General features: G+C 31.1%; 1 protein-coding gene and 2 long non-coding RNA genes across 5 annotated transcripts; 2 read left to right on the top strand and 1 right to left on the bottom strand.

The window, feature by feature from the left end:
- Positions 1-1,253: 1,253 nt before the first annotated feature.
- LOC107363153 (uncharacterized protein ZK1073.1) lies at positions 1,254-21,704 on the bottom strand. 2 transcript variants are annotated; one of them, XM_015930335.3, is made up of 9 exons: positions 21,617-21,704; positions 20,487-21,480; positions 14,732-14,798; positions 14,528-14,670; positions 14,233-14,355; positions 10,012-10,224; positions 2,841-3,088; positions 2,676-2,754; positions 1,254-2,285 (listed from the first exon to the last, which is right to left on the bottom strand). In XM_015930335.3, exons 2-9 carry the CDS (start codon positions 20,659-20,661, stop codon positions 2,155-2,157), a joined length of 1,179 nt encoding a protein of 392 aa, XP_015785821.1. In that variant the 5' UTR covers positions 20,662-21,480; positions 21,617-21,704; the 3' UTR covers positions 1,254-2,154. The 2 variants fall into 2 exon arrangements, with proteins under 2 accessions (XP_015785821.1, XP_015785820.1); XM_015930334.3 differs by having other exon boundaries at positions 1,254-2,288.
- On the top strand, positions 4,812-9,923 carry LOC107363156 (uncharacterized). Of its 2 annotated transcripts, none has more exons than XR_003082342.2 (6): positions 4,812-5,330; positions 5,610-6,189; positions 6,303-7,036; positions 7,259-7,746; positions 7,849-8,310; positions 9,088-9,923. It is a non-coding gene; the product is annotated as an uncharacterized LOC107363156 (long non-coding RNA). The 2 variants fall into 2 exon arrangements; XR_001568819.3 differs by having other exon boundaries at positions 4,945-5,330; positions 6,303-7,084.
- LOC112538916 (uncharacterized) lies at positions 13,259-14,726 on the top strand. Its single transcript, XR_003082343.2, has 2 exons — positions 13,259-13,605; positions 14,197-14,726. It is a non-coding gene; the product is annotated as an uncharacterized LOC112538916 (long non-coding RNA).
- Positions 21,705-23,658: the final 1,954 nt, after the last annotated feature.

Raw genomic sequence — 23,658 nt, forward strand, 5'->3', positions numbered from 1 at the left:
CAGTATTTATCGATTCACGTGGCAAATATCAACTGGTATTCATACGCTTTCCAGTTAAACCCATATCCAACCATCAATCAGACGAGTCTATCTCAATCATTCCCTGGTTATTCGGTACCATTTCATTTCATTGGAACAAATTTTTACTCATTCAGTAATTTGGAGGTTTATATCAGCTACTTGAGGGGTGATAAAATGCTTCTTAATTGTACTGTCGTCTCCGATACAGATTTATACTGTTCAAATGACAAGTTTCCCAGTGACCTGCCTGCTATAGGAACTTTTGTTTGGTATTCCCATTCAAATCAGTTGTTTAATTTACCAGATCTCAAATTCAAGGCAAACCCTCCACCAGATTTGGTGACTTTCAAACAAACGTCGAACCAATTAAAATTCGGAATTTCTAACTATCATCCAGATTACTTATCCAATACAAGTATTCGCTTTGTATGTGACTGTGAAGCTAACCTCTACTTTGGATGCACCCAAATTCAATTCAAGTCTACTGAAAACCTTATAACATGTATTTATAACAACATTAGTTTAACTGGATCGTATGCTTGGACGGCGATCCTTTCGATTGGAAGCCATGAATTTTCCATGCTATTGGTAGCGAAAGCTAAAAAATCAAAGATTTATTATGTTCTCCCACTGATACCGCTTGGTTTGATCGGATCACTTGGATTAGGTGCTTATTGCTTTTGGATACAAAAAGCACACAAACTAAAAAGTGAAATCCTGTGGCCTGAGCCTGGAAAATCAGCTACTTCGATTCAAAATTTTGCTACAAAAGCAGCCTCAACTCACAGGCTGAATTCATATACAAAGTTCCCTGTAATGTCACGAAGCGATACCAAAGTAACTTCAAAAAGTCTAATAATTCCATCTCAAACAATTTATTGAGCTAAATTGATGTGTTAAAGACGATGTTTTGTCAGGCAAATCTCAATACAATCAAGCTGGAAATACATTTTTTGAGATTCTAGTGTGTAATGAATAAAAATTATTAATTGACTTTCATTTGAAATACAGAATTAAAAGTGTTTTTGATTTACTTCTATATCTAACCAATGGTTAGCTAAATATTGTGATTTAACTCGATTTCAATTTTTTCACAAAATCTACAATTAATTGTGTGAAAATTAAGCTAATAAAGGTACAGTTTTTTGTAATTTAATATACTCTTAATTGTTTAATATGTATAATAATAGGTTTTTTGTATAATGAGAATATTGATGATTATAAGATCAAAATTAAACTAATTACTATATTTGTTTATTTCTCTTTTAGTTAACAAGTTAAAAGAAATGACATCTTCAATGTTTCGTTTCCCAAATGATCATTATTATTATATGTAATGTTATTTAAATTATTGACAGTTGGAGTCTGAGGTCAATATAACATTAATTTGATGTGATTTGTGAGCATGAAAAAATTGTTTCTTTTGCTTATGAAACATCATCATCATCATCTTTTTCATCCCACTATCGCCAAATATATTACAAGAACAAGAATGACCAAGGAAACTAGGATGATCCAAGTCAGGAAACGAAACACAAAAAAAAAACAGAGATAACATGAAATCTGAATTGTCAGAATCTCATCGCTGTATAATGACAGTGGGACCAAATCCTTTGTCTCTTTCAAACAAAAAGACAGATGATGGGACAATGAATTAAGGTACATAAACTGTCGTTTGTTTCATTCATGTCCATCTTTTGTGTAAAATGGAGGAATGAAGGAATAACAATAGAGAGAAGAAAAAGAACTGGATCAAGTCAATTTAACCTTATCCATAGTAATATGGCAATAATAATATCCTTCCGTGATTCATGTTGTTTCCATCTTTGACTTGATCATCATAATCATTACCATTATCAACAGCAAAAGAAGACAACAAGATAGAGATGTATATATATTTGTATATGTATATGTATATATGTGTATGAGTGTGTCATACCAAATTTCAAAACATAGTTGACATTTTCGGACCTTTTTTTGTTTCTCGTCAATTTTCATTTTCATTTTCTCTACCATCTATTTTTACATCGCATCCATCGTCGTTGTTGGGTGAAATTTCATTTGAATGAATAGCGGCTTATGAATCAAATGACTATTTTCAAGTTTGCTTTAATGGTTATCCGAGCTTTCAATTTATTTGGCTGGAGAAGCGCTGATTCCTGCAGTAGTTAAGCTCAAACGTCTGGGTCTGGGTAAATCATATTCTTCCATTGAAAGAGTTCGACGTCTTCCGATTGCTCCAAGAGCTGCTCTACTAAGTGGTGCTGCTAAATGAACAAAAAAAGTTCGTTAATTTATGAAACAATTAAAACTGATTCGATAAGACTCGAGTTTGCCTTTTGTTTTTTCTCATCTATTGATGAGTGAAACAGACTTCTTGCACCGCCTTCTGCAAATTGGTTTACCAGTTCAACATTTGAATGTTTGATTATCAAAATGTATGGATTTTGCTCATTAGAAAATTAGCATTAAAAGTAATTACTAATGTTTTACTTGACCAACAATCAAGCGTAATAATTATAAAATTATTAATTGGATTCAAGTGTTAATGTTAAGGTAATGGAAAAAGTCTGTTCCGGTCATCCCAGAAAAAAAAAGATTCGGAATTGAAGGCTTTCTGTTTTCATCGATTTCATTGTAGTTGCTTGAATTACCTCCTTCTTGACTCTCTCCACTCATTGTTCGTTGTCGCTCAACTCCAGGTAAAGTTAATGAGGTTAGAAAACCAAGACCCTGATGAATAAAATTAAATTGAATTAGACAGGGCAAGCAAATGGTAAAATTAAATTAAAAGTTTAAATTTGAAAATTAAGACTAACTTTAACGAAAAGAAGTAAACTCTTGGCCAATTTATCAGAAGCTTCTTGCATTACATCGACAACTCCATCAATTTTAAGAAGAGACGTTTTTGATTTATCCATTTTACCATAGATAGTTATTACTCCTTGCATGTAAGGTGATTTACCACCAGCTACTAAAAGAATGTCCATATTATTCATGCCAGATAGTTTATCTGTAATATCTTTCCTATTCATGTAGGCTTCAACGTATTTGCGTAAATTTTTAGCTGAAATAGAGAGAAGAAATGAAATTAATATTTACAGGTTTGAATAGGTTATCGATTAATTGCTCAGCTATTCATTTTCAATTATTCATTCAATGAAGCAATATTGTTTATAGTTTCAATTTTTATAAACGTAATCATTAAAAAAGAAAGGCTTTTAGCAAATAAAAACAATATTCATAGCAAATAATATTGAAATTCAATAGATGTTCATGCAATCCAGATTGTGTTCAATTTCGAGGGTGAAACTTGCTAGATCATTTATGCGATCATTAACTTTTATAATGTTATATATTGCTATATAACTTTATAAATTCATTTATTAACTTCATTAATATTGTTTTTATTCTGATAAGAAACCACCATTTCCTTGTAAAACTAATAACACAATTATTAAAGAAGTATAAAAAATCGGCTGAAACTGCTGGAATGATGTTATTAGCTATTGTACAAGATTAAAGTTGATTTGATTTTTACCGATAAACCCAAGTTAGTTAGTGAGGATTTCCGAGTAATCATGGAAATCATTATTTCAACTGGTTATTTATTACTCCAATGGCACAGTTGTTGATTAAATTTTCATCACTTATTGTGACAGCCCATGAGACCTCAGTTAAATCAGCAGGTCAATGGAGAAAGTCTGGAAATTCATAAACTTGATGATATGGAAATGTGACATGGTCAAAGTTGAGACGTGCCATTGGAAATGAATGTGATATTTCTCTTGTGATCTATAAAACTGTAGTTGAACTGAATGAAATTATGGTCACTGCTCAAGAAAGTTGCTTTGAACACATATTCAGTTGCAAAGGATACAATTGAGGTAACTAAATAATTTCTGAATCAGCTTGCATTTGAAATTGTTGCTGTTTCATCAGAAAGCAGATTTTAACATAATTTAAGCAACCAATATTGTATGAGATTCAACCAATAAACCAAGTTAACCAGATATAATTTATATTTCCCTTCAATTGTATTAGAACAAAGAAAATCTGGTCACCAATTGTCTGGAAAACTACATGAAGATCTTTACTGTCCATCCATAATATGAATTCAGAGTAAATAGACGATCATGTGACGGTTAACATGGATGCAGCTCGAATAGACAAAATCCCAATGATGGTAGAGATTAAGAGTTAAACCAGCCAAAAGACATAAAACAGCAATTGAATCAAGACAATAGATAGCAAAAAAATCACAACTCCGCAATAACTGAATAATCATTTAAAGTCTGAACAATCATTACTCCAATAACAAGAGAATTAACAGGAATGATGAAAGTTTGATTGAGGGTGAAGCTGCTCAACAAAATGTGATCAAGTGTTGGAATCCTTGGTATAAATGATTATGGTAACAAAATAGACATTACGATGAGAGTTGTTTAATAACTTTTGGTGAACACATAGCGAAAATCAATGTTTTTATCATCACTTGATGTGACAACACTTTATTGGAAATCCATACTAAACAATGATTAACTTTAAACATGACTCGGGTTTTGATGAAAAGCGCAGTTTTATTTACCTACTGAGCTATCAACAAAGAGTATAACCATTACTCTTTGGTTGGTATTAAAAAAAGAGACTTAAGAAGAGTAGAAAAAGAGAAACAAAAGATAATTTAAACATAAACATATGACCGTTGATTATTTGTAGAGACCCGGGATAATTGGACTAAGTGATTAACATAATCCGTTTATTAAAGTAAGTTGAAAAACGGTTGACATGAAGAAAAGTGTTACCAGTTAAAATGAAAAATGGCGATGTCAATGTTTAGCAAAAAAGTCTCAAATGACTTGGTTGACTCATTGCTCATTGGGTAATGAGTAGCAACTTTTTGTCTTCCATTAGCAAAATTAGCGGGTTAAAGGCAATAGACAAACAGCAACTTAACAATGCTGCTTTTTTCACAGCTTTTGTTTTGATCAAAAATATTGTTCCTCTAATGCTTTTATAATAAATTAATTATTTAAATGATAACTTAAATGAACTAAATGTGTCTCTAGTAATAATCAATCTTCGTTAGTTACCTCATTTTTATACCCAAGTCCAAAAAAAGAACACGGATTTTTCTTGCTTTCTATTTGTGTTTCTCTTTCTTTCTTGATAAAACATTCAACTCAACATTATTGTAAAGGGTGTCCCAGGAAAAATCTTCTGATCTCTAAATGAAATGCATGTTATCTTCAAACATCCATTGCCATCTATTTTGGTACGTTGACTGGTTAATAAGAGCCTAAAATTAGGTAAGTTTAATTTACTCCAGGTCATTATCAGAGTAATCAAAATGTTAATGTATTTAAGGCAAAATTGTTGATGGAAAAAGGTAACAACTTGATACATTAACATTACCCTTATACCTTACAATTGATAGTCTTTGCTTTACCCAGACTGAATATTATAATAACTTGAAGGTGTAATTAGTATAATTTCCAAAGTAAATCAGAGACTGTGTTTATTTAAGAAAATAAAAGGTAACTAATCTAATAGCATTACTAATCTCATGTTAATCTATTGTTTTTCAGGTTGAATTTTGAAGGCCAAGAAGGAAAGAGTAAAGACAAAAGATGAAACATCATTGGATAATAACGGTGAAAATGTGTTAAGCATGGTTGGAAACTGAATTGTATGCACCACTGACGTAGCATAGCAAGATTGAAATAAATCATTTGCAAACATCGTCTCTGGTTGGAACGAAATTACGAAGAAAACTATAAAGGTTTCAATTTGCCATATAATTTGCTATTTACTCTTGGTTTGAATTAACGAACAGTTATACCATGGGATAAAAGAAAGGTCAACCTTGAAATAATCAATGAATTAGAGTAAAAAAAGATACCTTCCAGCATGTTGTTATAAAGGTAAACCATTGAACGATCAAAGACTCTGAAAATCTATAAATACATTTATTAAAGTAAATGAATCAAGAAGGCCTGAAAACACAAAGGAAGAATCAAAAGAATCCATCAGATATAAAAGAACTGAATCTAACAATTCTCAATCCATTTATCATTCTCAATTTTGTGACTTCCGTTTTACTGAATTTGTCTCCAACTCTCGATATAAACTAAAATAAATACGGTTGACTAAATAATATTGAATTAAGTGAGTAATAACATCATTTTTTGCTTCTGTTTATTACTATTGAGATAACTGTTAATAACATCTGTACTTTTTTCCTTTCCTCACCAAAATTTGCTGTCCTAACTTGATTCAAGGCTCGAAACAAGATAATTGAATGGTACCTTCATTAAATGAAATCTAATTGATTGGTTTGAAAAGGAATGCTGTCGATAATGAACGTAACGCCATGGAGACTTGAAGAATCCAATAATAATGATTGAATTGGACAATAATCAGAAAAAAGAGTTGAAACAAAATGCTATTTGAACAACGCCTATCATTGCTTACCTCAAATTTTTAATGAGAGAAACCAAAAAGAGATAATTGGAAGAAACGAACCCAGAGAAGTGAAGATTGAAAACTGAGCAAAAATGAAGTAAAATAGACTCAATTGTTAACCTGATATGCATTATTATTCTCATAATTTCCTGGTTTCCTAACCACACCCAACAAGTCAAATGATAATTTGTTGAAAGGTTGGAGGGAAGAGGATAAACAAAATACAATTATGGATCAAAGGATAAAAAGGATTTCGAAGGTTTTCAAAGCATTGCAATTCACGAGGCAAAAATGTGATTTAGGTATTGCTGATTTGTTGCAATATAAAGTAACTATTATTTGCTTAAGATCAAAGTTCGTTCAATGCATTTGGTGAAAAGGTCAATTTGGACTCAAGAATAAGTATACGCTGCAAATACCAAGTGACAAGTTTGCAGAAATCAAATTTGATTCAAGTTAATTTCATCAAACACAAGATCAAAATAAGAAGACCAGAAAAAGTAAACAAGATTGAAATAAGCAAAGAAAAGCAAATGAAAAAGCTTCAAGGGTAAATATACTTGCACACTCAATTGTGGTTAAGTCTGACTAAACAATTGTGAGTAAACGTTAAATAATTTCAAGGGAAAACTCAGTGTTAAAAATTAATTCAATTTAATCAATTTAATCTGAAATTTCCAAGAAATTAATAGCGTCAAATGCAAACCACTTTTATCAATACAATTTCAAAATTAAAACTCTACTAATTTTCGTAATTTTCTTCAATTATCAGATTCAATTTGGATTTTCCCATCTCTGGAATGGATCTTATGAACTTGATTATCATTACTCCAAATAGTACAATGGCGTTTAATGTGCATCTATACATCCACATAAGAAACATAAGACGAAAAAAGGGAAATAAGTGAAAAGTGCTTTTCTTTTCCATCTTTTCTAACCATTATCATCATTTCGTTCACCAAGACTACCATGAGCATCTTCATGCACATTATGGTGAAGCAGGCTGAACAAAAAAAATATGCAAAGTCATTAAAGAGTCAAGCAAAAGAAAAGGATAATTCAAAGGAGAAGCAAAAAAGTCTGATGAACAACCATCAACATGGTTCTAAATATTTTTTTGCTAACAGAACTTAGAAAATAACTTCACTGGATTGATGTATAAGATGCAGGAGACTAGGAACAAAGAAGAAGATAAACTATGCAATTAAAGAAACTTGAAAGTTATATTAATGATAATGATAATGAAATTCATCATGAGCAGTAAGTATTTACAAAATGAAACGCTTCTAATTTTTCTTTCAATTCTGTTTGTAATGATAATATCAGAGAAATTGTCATTTTTTGTACTCTTTTCTTTAACAGTTGAACTATTATGGCAAAAGGCAATATTTGTTATGACTGGAATACAGAAAATCAATTTTACCCTGAAGCAAGTAAACATTGGAAACGTCAATTTACAGTTGTACTTTGAAAATACAATTACATGGGAAAAAGAAGTGTCAGAAAAAGGAAAGAAACATTGCAACTAAAAGACTGTTGACCCAATTCTTTTCTTCAACATTCTTTTATCACCTTTTTGTTTTCCGATATTTTCTATTGTGAAAATTATATCATTATGGTGGGAAACAGTCATGAAAGGATTGCAGATGAATGTGGAAAAATTGTGACTAATGAGCCAAACAAAAGGATACATTTCGTTTCCATATGTGATACTGGACAGGCCAAGAAAAGCTGATCAATTGCAGAGAAAGGATTGAAAGGAAAATTGGAACAAAGAGAAAAAGAAAAGTGAAAAAAATATTGAATCACTACTGAGCCAAGATTGTGAGTTAAATTTCAAGTGATGAGAAACTCGACAAGTGAACAGTAAAGATGAACAGCAACAATGCCAAACGAAAGATAATCAATAGAAATGAGTCTTTTTTTACTTAATAGTTTTTTCAGAGGTTGTGGGTTCCTCTGTTGATAAACTTTGCTTCGTGATTAGTTTAAATATAATATAAAAATACAATTACTCCAAATGTTAGTTTCTGTCCAGCCAGGAAGAAAGAAGCTAAATCATGAGATTCAATCTATTTTTGCTCAACCTTTATTTGCTTGTCAGATAGCTATTATTTGATGTTATTGTCGATTATGACGAAAATTAATAATAATAATGTTACAATTAGGTTCAGCTAAACAAACAAACTAAACGTACATTTTAATCTAACTTGTTCAAATTGAGTTTCTCAAGGTATTACCATTGATATCACTACCAGTAATAGTATTAGCATTACCTTACATCAAAAATGTTAAAGTATCAAGAAAAAAGCTTAACTCAGTTTCATTTGTTATTGTTGTTGTATCTTTTCCAGTGTGTGTCAAGTTTGTGAAAAAAATGGAGTAAACCCATGTCAAGATGATTTTTATTTTATTTATTGTACCAAAATAAGATGATTCCTATCTCGAGTCAATTAATCTTCTGTTAGATTTATTGACTTACAATATGATTTTGACATTTTTACAATCATATGTCCATTTTAGTCCAAATAGTCCATTCAATTCAATACTTTTAGCCCACTTCTTGTTTCTAATGTATCCTAATCTGTCTTATTGTACTAGATTTTTTCTTCAATGCAAAGAGCCGCTGGAATGATAAGGAAATTAGCCAACAATGAATGAAATTCAATGATATCTGGAGGAAAACTGACAATTCAACTGAAAAAAAGATACACCATGAAAAGTTTAAAGAATGGATGAGAAAAATAACGAAAAAGATTCAAGATATTCAAGATTTTCCAAGGATTCTCCCTGTTCTCTCCAAAATAATATCCATAATAATAGTTATAAAATACAATCTGTCATAGTTTAATATTGATTCACTCAAGTATTAATGTTGAAAAAAATGAATAAGAAAATGGAATTGAATTTAAATTCAATTTGAACTAAGATGATATTAATTTCAACTGGCATTGTTTTTGTCGCATATTAATAGTTGAAAAAGGTTATTTTAATATCAAATTTCAAATCAATTTCATTTTCTGTAAAAGTATTTTAAAGGTTCATTTTTTTTGGTTCCTTGAAAAGTAAATGAAGATATTAATAATGACATTCACTGATCATGATGGTTCACTGAAATGGATAAGATTAATGAATATTGGGTTGGTAAATTGCCAGGAATTAAATTGTAAATTTATCAATCAATCCAATTGAATGATATTTGATAGCAATGATTAGCAAATGAAGAGCCAGCTTGGCTATAATAAATTGTTTCTCATTCAGAAATGTATAAATAAATAAATCTTTATGATTAAACTGAATAAAAGTAATAGCAAGATTTGTATTTCAGGGGAAATATTGTAATACCATTGTTACTGGTAAACAACACATTAATAAATGACTTTGTACTGTAATAACAATTTTAATAATACAATAAAAATGATGGTTTCTGATTTAAAGACAGTCTTCAAACCAACCTGGTGCATTCAATGTGCAAATGAATGTTGAGCTTGGCAAATTTGTAATTTTTGATTAAATGTTACTTACGATTTATATTGGCAACTCGTGATTTAGTATCAGATAGAAGATTATCTTCCACTGAACCCGATGAATTCCCGGTTCCACCAAATTTGTGTAAAGCAATAACCTGATCAGGTTGCTGAAAAGCTTCACTGGGACGTCGTTTACCAGTAAAAAATGAATCTTTCAGTTTTTCCAACATTCCAACTCCAGCCGTAACCAAGTGAATAAGCATAATTCCTGATGATGAAGGGAAACATCCATTAGTTAAATGAACATCAACTTAATATTAATTCATTAAGATAATCAAGAAATGTTTTCTCATTACGAAGACTCAATGAGGTATCAAGATGATTGAAATGAGCGAGGTAATGTTTTCATCAACTGACAAGTGTCATTATCCATAGAGTTGGTTGAATTGTAAGAAAATTGACTTTCATCATTAAGGAATAAAAAAATTGTCCTTAACTGTTCAGAAGGTTCATGCTTTACTGTTCAGGGATTTTGGGATTTTGCCTGAAATTTTGAAACAATTTCCAAAGGTACAAAACAAAAGTTGATTAGTAAACATTTTTGTCACTTGATTGATGCCATCTAGACAATCTTGTTAAAGTAAACTCATTTTTGATTGATAATTAACTTGGTGCAATAATTTTCAAACATAAATTTGATTGAATCAATTCCAAGCGAGTTAATATTTAATAGCTATCATGAGAAACTAAAGTTGTTATTAAAAATTAATTTTCACTCCTCGTATGTGTTAAACAATGAGCTTTGACAACATTAAAGGTTTAAATTTTTGTTTGTGGAAAATCTTTCAATAATTTCTTCTTTTCTTTTTTTCTCCAAGCTAAATGTTCATTTTCAGAGACATGTACTTCCATTCAGTCCATAACCATGATGAGAGGTTGATAATGAAACAACAGAATAGCGACAAGAGTGATAATTAATCTTCATTCTTCATTCCCAAATGATTTATCCTCTGAAAGTGAAACTGTTTCCAGTCTTTACACACAATTTGCTGTTTTCTTGTTTTCTTGTACCAATGGAGTGACACTTGTTGTTCAAATTACTTGAATCAATCTAGTTTATCATTTTCATCATCATCTTCATTAGATTGCGCTTTCAACTCATTTTTCAATAGAACCATCAGTGACCAAAAGCAATGCATTAGTCTAACACAGTCTGGGTTAAAAAAATCACACTGAGAGGCAAAAAAAGAGGAATAAAAGATGAAAATGATTAAGAGGAAGGATCAAGTTGAAGGGATAACTGAAGATGCATTCTGGGTGAAAAATAACAGAAGGTTAAATCTGGAATACGATATGGCTGAGGAAAATGTTGAGCACATAAAAAATTAGACAAGAGAATAAATTGAAGTAAAAGTTATCATATTAATAAATTGTGAAGGATAACAATTTTGGATCAATTTGGTATCTCATGGCATTAGTAAAGTGGCATCACAAGTTTGACAATTTTCACAATGTTTTCATTATCAATGGATGTACAATATTTGCTTTTCAATATGAAAAAAGCTTCTGAATCAATCAGTCGAAACAGTTTATTTAACCGATAAACCAATAAATGCAATTAATCATTAAATTTTCATCTAAAAACTTGGGCTAAATTGAAAAGGAAAGCTCACATTATTCAAAATTTACTCGTCAAATGTGTTAGGCTTTTGAAAAGCATTTTTGGAATTTTAACTTTCAGTTTCAATGGATAAATGAACTGAAAAGTGAATTTTTTTTTCGGGTCAAAACATTAACAGTCATTGAAATGATAATATTGATTGATATCATTAACATTCAGTGAACTATTAGTATTGATTGGAGTAATGAAAATCGCTAAATATTCCTTCAACTATTTTGATCCATTTTCATGGTTAATTAAATATCAACAAGTTATATCTCGATCGATGAAATTACACAAAGGTTGCGAGTCAATATTAAGGAACGAACTACGTTTAGAATTGTCAGAAACTTTATTGTAATTTATCCATTAGTTAACATTAAATTAAAGCTATGGATATTTATACAAGAATCGGAAGAAATTTAACACAAAAATTTAGCAAAGAGAAAATTATGAAATAAATAAATCTTGAAAACATGTTTGTCAGAAGATATGTGAGCTGGAATGTACCAAAGGTCCCAGAAGGCACAATGGCAGAAGGAACATAAGTAGGAATTGGAAATCTTGATTAGAAGTTGTACAAAAAATCGGAATGAAATTTGAAAAAATTGGGCAAAAAGAGAAAATTAGGAAAAAAGAGATCTTGAAAACATTTGGTCAGAAGATATTAGAAATGGTATGAACCAAAGGTCATAATGGCAGAAAGTACAAATGTAACCATCTTTATTTTATGTTATGAGACCACTCATACAATCCAGAAATAAGATAATATCGAGGATCGAGCGGCCATCTTAATTTTTGTCGCCAACGTAGACCCAATATCTAGGTCGAGGACCTGCCGGTAGATTATTATCTTTTTTATACTGTTGAATAATTTTGGCGACTGATGATTGACTGATTTTCAACGTATCACTGATAAACTTAGGGCCTTTGTCTTGCTCGTAATACAAATCAATTATTATATTTTTAACTGATTCACAGATTCTAGGGTGTTTTCCTCCTTTTCCTGCTGGTGTACACATGGTTAGAGTGGACTGGTGAGAGAGATTTCAAAAGACACAAAATTGATAATCTAATCGATTGCTCGCAAAATATCAGGTTAATATGACTGGAAATATTTCGAAAATACTTAATTCGAGAATGAAGCACAATTTAAATTAACACAAGTAGATCTTTGGTTGTAAATACTCAAGTCTATGAGAGGTCACTTAATTTAAATTACAAACTAGATGAATAATTTAACAAATCATGAATGAAGTGTGGGACTATGAATGAAAGCAAGTTGTGAAATGAAGAAAGAAATGTCGAGAATTAAGAGATCGAGTTGCAGTTGAGGGAGGCGCGAGTTTAAAGGGCGCGATTTAAGAGCGCAATTTTCAAATTCTACAAATGGTTTTTTCTTTCTATTTGGTTTTACCTTTTTTATTAACGTCTCGATCAATAATACCTTCAATGCTCCTGTATGCCTCGATCATCCTGTTTTCAAATCACTTTATAATTAACAATATTTTAGGTAAAAACTTGATTAATTTATAAAAATTAAAGGGGTAAGTTTAGGGGTTAAATCAGCAAGATGGCGTTGCTTTTTGGTTAATCTGTGTTCGACTTTGAAATTTGAATTTAATCTTCTTTACTCTTTGAATCTAATTAACGGCAGATGGAGTTTTCTTTGTTTTAACCGAAAATTTTAAATCCAATTTACAATTGTTAGTGAAAACATTAATTTTAATCCCATTTTTAACCCACTTAAATAATTTCAGTCGTTATTTTTCAAAGTGAATACAACTTGGACCCAAATCATTTATTCAAAGTGCTTAATCTTTCTTGCAAAGGTTATTCTGTGTACATTGAATGCTACATCTACTTCATCATTATCTCAGAAGCTACCATGATGAGTGAAGAGGTGAGATAAACTGGTTAATAAGATTAATGAACCATAATAATAGTTATTGAAATTAGATGGTAATAGAACTGGTCTGTAACTGAAAAGTAAGTAATCAAATTGGTTGGATTGATCATTGAAGTGAAGATGATGAAATGCTATCAATTACATGCTAACAATGAGTACATTAGCTAATACTATAATACTATCGATTTATCAACAAAATTCAGAGAAACTAGCTTTTTCAATTTAAAACATGTTAACGAGTTTTTCAATGTCATTATCCTTGGTCAATGTTTGATGAGTTAATGGTGATAAAATTAAGAAGATTAATAAATTTACCATTAAAGATGAACATCAACATGCTAATGATCAAAGTTAAATTAAAGGCAGCTTCAAACTCGCAGGAAATTACTGAAAGGATCAAGATTTTCAGTCTTCAGTTTTTAATTATCACAATTTCTGAACTTAGATCTGACTAAATTCTGGTATTAACAAAGCTCCAGAGTCTTGTAGTGATTGCAGTTGAAAAAGAACTGAGGATATAAAAAGTTTTTGAAATTCTCAAATTCCTGAGGTTTTACCAGTTTCTTGCCTTTTTGAAGCTTCAAGAGTTTTTCAAGTTCATCGATTTTTCGTGGTTTCAAAGATGGATTATTTCATGAAAATTCCTAATGTTCATTCTTATTCTTTTCCAGATTATCCACACTTTTGTCAAATGGTTTTATGCTTACCTAAAGTTCGGGTTGGATTGGCTAAAGCAAAGCGGACCAAAACATTGGCTCCAGCACCTTCACCGATGCCCACAATCAGTCCAACCTTTAAGTGATCAAGAACTGTAGGAATCAGCTCTTCTCCTGATGAGGAAACCAGAAAAAAGACATTTTTGGTGGAAAAATTAGACAGAACTAGAAACCAGAAAAGTAGCTTCAAAGGATTGCTTTGTAAATTTGCTTTTTGTCTCGACTGGGACAAATATTTACAATTAATTGTTTGATTAGGTGTTTACTTGGATTGTGTTCAACTCACCCATTTGTTGAATGCTAGGAAAAGTAAAATCATCTGGTAAATCATCAGCACCATCCTCTTGCCCAGGAATATCAAGATGAATAAAAATGGATCGAGCCTTAATCTCAGACATACAGGGTTTCTCAACGAAATCACGGATTGAACTGTTATGTTTGAATAATGTGATCAATTATGCGATTAAATTGAAGTCAATTTAAAACTTACGAATGATTACTTCCAATATCATGAACCGTCAGGAAAACAGCTTTTTTCTCCTTTTCTTGAAGATCACCTGAAACACACAAAAAAGCAAAAATTGAAACCAAAAATTAATGGCGAGTTTAAACATAATCATTTTGATTTATGATGATTCCTTTTTAAATAGTCAACCATAATTAATAACAAACATGCCAACTATCAATCATCACTTGCTTGTTACAACCAGAAACAATAAGCTCAAGATTTTCATGTAAATTAGCGTTTACATGTTTTGTTCAAAGCAAAAAGTTCAAATTGATTCATAATCTTTCCATGATGCTCAATCATCTTTAATCAATAAATTAAATCACTTTCAATAATGGAAGCAAAGGATAAACAAAAGGCAAAGCAAATAGAGTCCGTCAATTCTGGTTTGCTATTGATTAACAATTGTATTTACATTACAATTGAAAATGTAATTTACTGTTTCTGTTTCACTATTAGTTTATCAACTTTATTGGGATTAATTAAGCTACAAATCAACAATAATACAAGAGCAATTAGATATCAGACCTGACATGTAAAAATAGGCTAAAACATTGGTAGATGTTGAACCAGAAAAAAGGCAAAAAAATAGTAGATCAACATTTCTAATTGAGTTAAATATCATTATTCTTGATCAGCAGAAGTTCACAGAATAATCATGAAAATTACACATTCATTTATTATTAATGATGATGCTATTATTTCATTAGTGTCAAGTGTTAGATTATAAATTGTTTAAAGCTACTGAATTTGAATATAATCATTAAGTTGTTTAGTTTGTTAAAGCTTGTTCAAAGAGTTGTTAAAACCTTTTGTAAATACATTTAAATTTATTAAAATTGAATCAATCAAAATTGAACCCAAACCTTTACCAAGTATCCTGACATATTAGCATGTAATATGAATAATATTCACTCAGAAATCATGAAATTTCTTCAATAGAAACAACCGGGATTGATATTCCCATAAACCAAAAACCAGTTTTTGTCAAATACAATGAAGACAAGATTCCCATTTTAATCGATGAAAACGGGGCAAATGGAACCCAAATCAAAAGATTTACCGGTTTCACCCAAAAAATTGTTATCAACTCAACCAGCTTTAAACCTTGGATGTTGAATATAAGGCAAAAATCAGCAGAATTAACAAATTGGATGAAATTATTGGTTAAAAATTGCGCGTCTCTTCATAGATTTAAAAGCTATGCTTACTCGTTAGGCCTGACATTTTTTTAGGTTTTTAGGCTTTTTTGTTGCCAATGTTTTAAACCTTTCAATATTTGATGTTGATGGCTAATAATGATTAGTTGGATTGTTTGATCTAATTTAGACTGGAAAGATTATTCCATTTCATCTCTAGTTTCATGTGATTAGTTAACCATTTATCTCAATCAATTTGGATAGTTGAAGATGAATTGTTGCTAAATAATTGTTGATATTGAATTACAGATGAAATAAGTCAACTATTAGTTAACTGTATCTGCTCGTCATTAGCTCATTATTAATCGATAAGTTTCTCTCCTCGAAACCAATCCATGTAAGGAATGATGAAAATTGGTATTAACAGGGAAAATATGAAAAAAATGCTTCAAGTTACTGTTGGTTTGAACACAAACAAAAAAACTGGTTCACCAGTTTTTGGTTAAGGTTGCAATGGATAAATTGATGCATAAAATGTAAGAAAGTTATTGAATAGTAAATAACAAAAGTCAACTTGACCAGCCAACCAGAATTGGATGAAAGTGTAATGTTAGAAACTGTATTTGGACAAAAGTATCATGAAATCGGAAACCAATTCATCAGCTAAACACATTTAACCAGATATGTGCATTTAGTGAAGTGACTCTATTGACACCATGTAAGTGACTGTCCATCAATCCTTTTCCTACAAAATAGTAATTATTTTTTCTTCTTTTTGTCCGATTCTCTTCTTTTACGATCATCCATTGAAGGGTCAACTTGGAAGCCTTTGTTGAATAAAATGTCCATTTATTCTGGTTAATACCTTTATCGAGTTACCATTCACTTTATAATCATTATAATCGTTTAAATTGCCTCATTTTGTTGACAATTCATCACTTTTACAATTGAATTTGATGACAATTTTTTTTCTCTAATTTCTCTAATTGCTATTAAACTGGTTTTGAAGAGACTTGATCGCAATTCAGTTAATGTTACAATTGTAATTTAACTCTAAATGGATAGACATTTTACCTTAATTTACATTTGTTTGAATTAAACAGTTGACAATTTATTCACTGTTTACATTGTCAAATGTCAACAATAAATCATTTAAATCAAACTGGGTTCATCAGCAAATCAATATTGTTTTGATTAGTTCATCTTTTCATCAAAAAATTGAGACTCTTTTGCATGTTCAATTTGCATTCAACCAAAAGGATCATTTATCTTGATCATTGTCAACTTTCAATTAATTAAATGGTCGTATCAATCAAATGTGACTCTGCAAGGTTAACAATCAATAAATTGTCCAGTGTTGAGCTGATCAATCAAACCAACTTGAATCAGAGTGAATTAACCAGAAAACATTTACGATTCAAGACTTGGAAGTAGGAAGAGTTAATCAAAATGAAATTCAAATCTAAGGTTAATCTCTTAAAGAATCATTTCTTTCATATTAGATATTAAATTGTTTTCTGGTTTAGATTCTGGTTCAGCTCGAAGTCAATTTTCAGTTTAATTCTCGCGATTTCAAGCGTTTCTTTGCTTTGAACTTTTCTTGAACCATCTTGAACCAGAAACTGGTAAAAGATGCTTAGAAGATGCTATTTAAAGATAACCTGCAACGAATCCAAATTTCAAGACAAGCTGTTGTTTGAATCATTTTAATTTTGTTCACAGTTTTCATTAAAAGTAAATTAAATCTCAATTTACATTATAAACTGAGAAAAGTGAAAATATCAATTTTTTGGGTTCAAAGACAACACAGTTTTTTGCTGTTCACAAGTTAACGAGTTGATTGCCATTTCAAAGGATATTTTGAATACATTTTTGTACTCAATCCATTTCATCTTTCAGATAATGTTTCCATGATTATCAGTGAATTCATTTGAGAAATGATTCTTTGAACAGTTTAACCATAAATGATTTATTTGATTACAATTAGAGTTAAACTCGTCTCTTGGATTAATTAATTAAATGAGGGAAAGTTGAACGGTTGAACAAGAGATTTTAATGAAATTGTTTTAGAGTAAAGCAGACAACTTGAGTAAAATCAATAGATTAACGTTGATAATGGATTAACTGAGCAACAAAAGCTGGTTAATTAAAGGACAAAAAATTGACTCAAATCAATCCTAATCTTTCAATTTCCTGTTAATTAATCTTTTGATTAAAACCATTAATATATTTTGCATAAAAAAGCAGCTTTCAATCTGGTTATTTGGGTTGAGCTGAAGCATTGAAACAAAGGTTAAACAATAAGAAATCAAGAAATTAAATCAACAATTAAAGCTCTCTAATGATGAAGATCTGTAAATTTAAAGCTAAAATTTTGATCAAAAGCAATGGACTGGACAATCTGATTGATCTTAATGGAAGTCAAGTGGCTTGTAATCAATTGACCAAAAGTAAGCAGATTAATGTTTCTAATTTGCTAATCATGAATTAACGGTTCAGGTAATGAAAGATTGATTGGAAAGTTTAAAGGTTAATTCCGAGTTATCCAGAATATTTCAAGTGCATTACTTGAGCAGACAAGTTGAAATGGAAATGAAATTTTGAGGAAATGTTCAACTTGAACTAATAATGTTTGTTAAGATGATTAAGAATGAAGAAACGATGAGAATGGAAATAAAAGGAAGATAAATTCAGTTCATTGAGTTTACCCTTTTTTTTCTGCTTTTTATTAACATTTTTGTTTGTAAATAACAACAAAATCAGAGTTAAAAATGTTCAAATAAAAGAGCTTCAAGTTACTCCTTTTATTCCCAGGATAAACTGATGATTTACCATGAGAGTGAAGATGAGAAATGAAAAGCAAAATCATCTCAAGTGAACAGTAAATTTAGTGAATTTTCATTTCACTTTTTTTTACCCAATTTCAAGTAAAATGTACTTCAATAGATATAAGGTTATAACTTTCATCTATTTCATGTAATATTTTCAGGTTCCTTTTGTCATCTTTCAATCAATTCAATAAGGTTGAGATAATGAGTGAAACCATTAGCACATAAATGGACCCAACAATTGATTAACCTGTGGGGAAAAAGTTTGAGACTTTTTGGTTTTTTTCTTATATCTCGTAAGATAATGGCTGAATTTTTTCGAAAATTCAACATGACATAGTTGGATAGTGTGGCTTTGATACCTGAGAAATGCAGAATTCAAAAAACAAAGGTCACTCCACAATCATCGTTCAAACTAGGTAGAGAAAAAAAATGTTCAAAAAATTCTCTTTTATACATGTTAAACTGGTTTCGTGAATAACCCCATGAACAACATTCGATGTAGCTTAAAAAATACATCAACTGATGCAACTCTTCAAGACCTTTCAGTTGAGGTATGATCGAAAAAATTCGGATAAGTCGTTTGAAAGATATTCAATTTTGAATAATAGGTTATTCAACCAAATATCCAAAATATGAATTAGTCTCAAAAATTGGTTTCTGTCTATGAGAGTTTAACATGTATAAAAGAGAATTTTTTGAACATTTTTTTTCTCTACCTAGTTTGAACGATGATTGTGGAGTGACCTTTGTTTTTTGAATTCTGCATTTCTCAGGTATCAAAGCCACACTATCCAACTATGTCATGTTGAATTTTCGAAAAAATTCAGCCATTATCTTACGAGATATAAGAAAAAAACCAAAAAGTCTCAAACTTTTTCCCCACAGGTTAATATTGAAATTGGAAGGAACAAAATTATTTCAAATTGTTGGTCAAATGATGCAGACAATTGGATAGCCTTGGATTGAATCATGAAATTAGCTAAATATGTTGAGCTTTGATCAACAACAACAACCTAAAAATAGTCAACATGTCTGGCAACGAATCTGGTTAAACTTGAATTATCGTTTGCTTTCAATTCATAATCTTATGTAATTTGGTTAAATTGTTGGTTTTACTCTTCAATAACATGTAAATGGTGAAAAATATTGCCATTAAATTGGATGAGTAAATGGTGAGCTACAATAACAATTAGTGAAATTATGAATTCAAGGATAAATGATGATTGTTATGTTGTGTGATGTTTGAAATGAAAACAAGTAAATTTGTGAAAAACAGGTAAAGAGTGTTGGTTAATTAAGAGGATCATGAGCATCTTTCAGGCATCCTAATGAGCTACCCTGAAGGTTAACCACTAAATTGTTTACCATCTTGAACCAAATTTGATATAAATAGTTGAATGGATTGGATAATAAAAGGTGAGAAAAGGCAATGAAAATTGAAAGGTTTGGAGGATGGGTAAAGAGTAACCAGGATAAGGTCAAAGTTGAACATTGAATTGACTTTTCTCATGTTTTGTTACAAACAAAACTCTTATTTTCAAAAGTCAACTTTGGGTTTTGTTTGGCAACTGATTATTGGCAAAATGACAAGAGATTCAACTTTAATTGCTATATCAATAACCCATAAACTAATTAATCCTTAATTTGGCTTTTTATTGGGTTTTATTGGGTTTGCCTTGTTATTGTTTCGGGATCAAAATTGGTGTTTAAGGTGATTGGGTTGACAATGAAATGATCAATAAATGAGGAAAAAGCACTTTTACTTACCTTGAATGTAAACTTTAACTTTACCATATTTAACTGTTTCTATCTCTTTCATTACAACAGGTACAACAATTGGTTGATCGTTGGTTGACGGTTCAGTTGTGGGTTCATTTGTTGAACTTGTGGTTGTTGTTATTGTTGACTCTTCGGGAAGAGCACCCAATTGTGTTGAAGCCATAATCAATTTGGGTTAATCAAGTGGACAGTTTAATCAGTTTACTTTTGTTTCCAATAGAAATGGTCACTTTGGTCTTTGATTTGCGGGAAATTTGATTGAATGCCGAGTTGATTTGTGATTCTCTGAGTTAACAGTTAATGTTAATGTTCACAAGAGAAAGCAAAAAAGGTAAAGAAAAAGGTGAAAATAAAAGAAAACGCAAATTGATTCGTAAACTGGGAACAATAATCCAAAATTGATGTGCCTATTAATTAGTAGTTATACATGGATAATGTTGATTGGTAAAGATTGAGCTTTAATGTGTCAGAATATTATGATCATTTTCTGGGCAAAAAATTCTGAAAACAACCTATGTTGATCTTTTTTTTGCCTCTTCGTTTCTCTCACTCTTTCTCTCCTCGAGATTGGAGAGAAGCCAACACCCTGCTCACAATGGCAACTATTAATGGAATCGCGCACAAAATCGATCCACATCAACATGTACATTCACATTTGAATCAACATTAACATCATCAAGACATCATTTGACTCTTAGAAATTAAATCATTTTATTGAAGACAATTTAAAAACATTTAGGTAAATTCAGGCTATTGAACACTCTTTTCCACTTTTTTGTAATGCATCCAAACATTGCTGTTGAGTAACTGAATCGTCAACTGTCAGGGTTACACTTTTTTCTGGAACATTAGACTCTAGATTTAATAATTTATCTCCCAGAGATCGATCCAAACTACGTTTAATAGCATTGACACATCCTTCACAGGTAATCTCGGCATTAAATTTGAATACAGCCATGGTTGGAAAAAGGTAAACTTTGATCTTGATGAAGATTAAAAAAAGAAGTAAACAAAAATGAATTATGTAATGGAAATGAAAAGGAAAACATGAAACGAAGCCAATTTTTCAACTGGAGTTTAGTTTGTTAGTTGAAAGATTACTAGTAAAGCCAACTTACCAACTGTATGCCACAGGAAAAGGTAAAAAAAATCAAATGACAATCAACTCAAAATTCAAAATTAAATCAACCTAAACCAAAACTAAAGATGTAGTGATTAATGCTAAGTTTGTATAGATATTAACCGTGGATGAATCTACCACAGTATAAGTAACTGGTTATTTCTTGGTTACAATTTTCAGCGCCTAAACTGAAAAATTGGAAGCTACAACTTACAGGATAAATCTGTTGACATTGTTCTGAATGGAGTAACCAAGGAGTAACTGGTTATTTTTATTAATGGTTGATATTAAACTCGAAGTAACCGTTTCATGATAACTTTCCCTTTCATTCTAACTATGTAACCGGTTACCAGTAAGCATTACATCTCTAACCAGAAAACGAAAACACAATTATCTAACTGTTAACAGACGTTAACTCCATCTGTCGATTGAAATAGCAGATTGATCTATAGCCTCTGAACTTATCTTGAAATGATGCAAATATAATAGATTTTAATATTAAGAAATATTAATAGAAAGTAGTTGACGAAATATTCTTTGCATTCTGAGAAGCCTCAAACTGTGATAACCAAAATGTGATCATGAAAAAGATGTAACATAAAATAAACAATTAAAGGAATATATTTTTCTGGTCATACACTCTTTTAACCGCCTTTGTACCCAAGAGATTAAACCATTGGTAAACAAAATTTTGAATAGGTCCTTCCGAATTCATCCGATTGTGGAATCGGTGATGGGACATCACGAGAAGTACATATTCGTCAGACAATTTTTTGGACTTTTTGAGTTTGAAATATTCTAAATGAACCTAGATCAGCCTTTCGTTTCGGAAGTTCTCAGTTTAAAAGTTACAAAGAATGAAAGGAGACCTACGCTTTTGACTCACAAACCGAGGTCGAAAATAGGGAAAAACTCGCGCATTCCCTCAATCACTGACCTTATCTTTCAACGCCTATTTTTATATAATGAGGAATGATGGTATAATTGTATAATTGTATAATATGATATAATTGTGTAATTGTATAATTGTGATATTGTTGTGTACCAGAATGGTTGAAGATGTAAAAAGAAGGAGAACTAAGTAACTTAAGGTTATCTTATCTTTATTAAGCAGCTTAAGGGATGAGAGGAATACATGCTTAAGATTTACAGAGGTTTAAATACTAGTGTTTGGTGTTCTAGTCACCAACCAATAGAAAATGAGCAAGGAGTCCTCGTTGAGTACAACACTTGCCCGGCCCGTCTTAAAAACTGACCACAGTTTTTGTTTTACATCCATTGAACTTATTAACTCTGACCAATTATTGTGTCTACATATTTTTCGTCCTGGTTTCATTTTACCTTCACCTTTGTCGTATTATTCATTATGGTAAGTTTTCTTTTAAGTTTGGTGATAAATGATTGATTGATGTGTCTTTTCTTTGTTTCTTTCGTTGTTAGATGGCCCGTACCAAGCAAACTCGCCACCGTGCTCCTTCTTCTAGCTTAGTAGCAGCTTCTGGATTACCCTTGGCTTTACGTGAGGATGTGAATTTTGGCAATATTGATGAGGAGCATGCTGCCGGTTTGGGAGCGACCGCTGAAGAACAAGTATGTGTTGATGAATCATCCCTAATTCCAATGGAAGAAGAAGAAAGTTTAGAGGCAGAGTCAGCACTTGATGACGAAGAGCCTGATGACGACGAACTCGAGAGTGAAGGTGCCGAAGTCTCGCCTGAGGAGTGGGCAAAAGAGCCAACAGAAGAAGAATTGACAAAGTTCGCGACTATGCCCGTAGCTAATTATGATTTCAAATGTGTTTTTGGATCAGGCTACCTGCCTGGGCGGCCTGGTGTTATGAAAAATTTTCGATACGAATTGGCGCACTACAATACTCTAAATCCACCTTCGCAAGTAACAGGGTACACTGGGCCAATACCCAAAGGATTCACGCAAAATATATCAAAGTTACAAGATTGTGGGAACCCTCGTCATTTTATAGATGATATCGCAGAAAAATATCGTTGTCGATGGTGTGGGCACAACTTTTCTAAAAGCTCT

The sequence above is a fragment of the Tetranychus urticae genome, chromosome 3 (genome assembly GCF_039701765.1).
Source record: "Tetranychus urticae isolate SD_2017Ah chromosome 3, NJAU_TeUrti_SD_1.0, whole genome shotgun sequence".
In the NCBI taxonomy this organism is placed as follows: Eukaryota; Metazoa; Arthropoda; class Arachnida; order Trombidiformes; family Tetranychidae; genus Tetranychus; species Tetranychus urticae.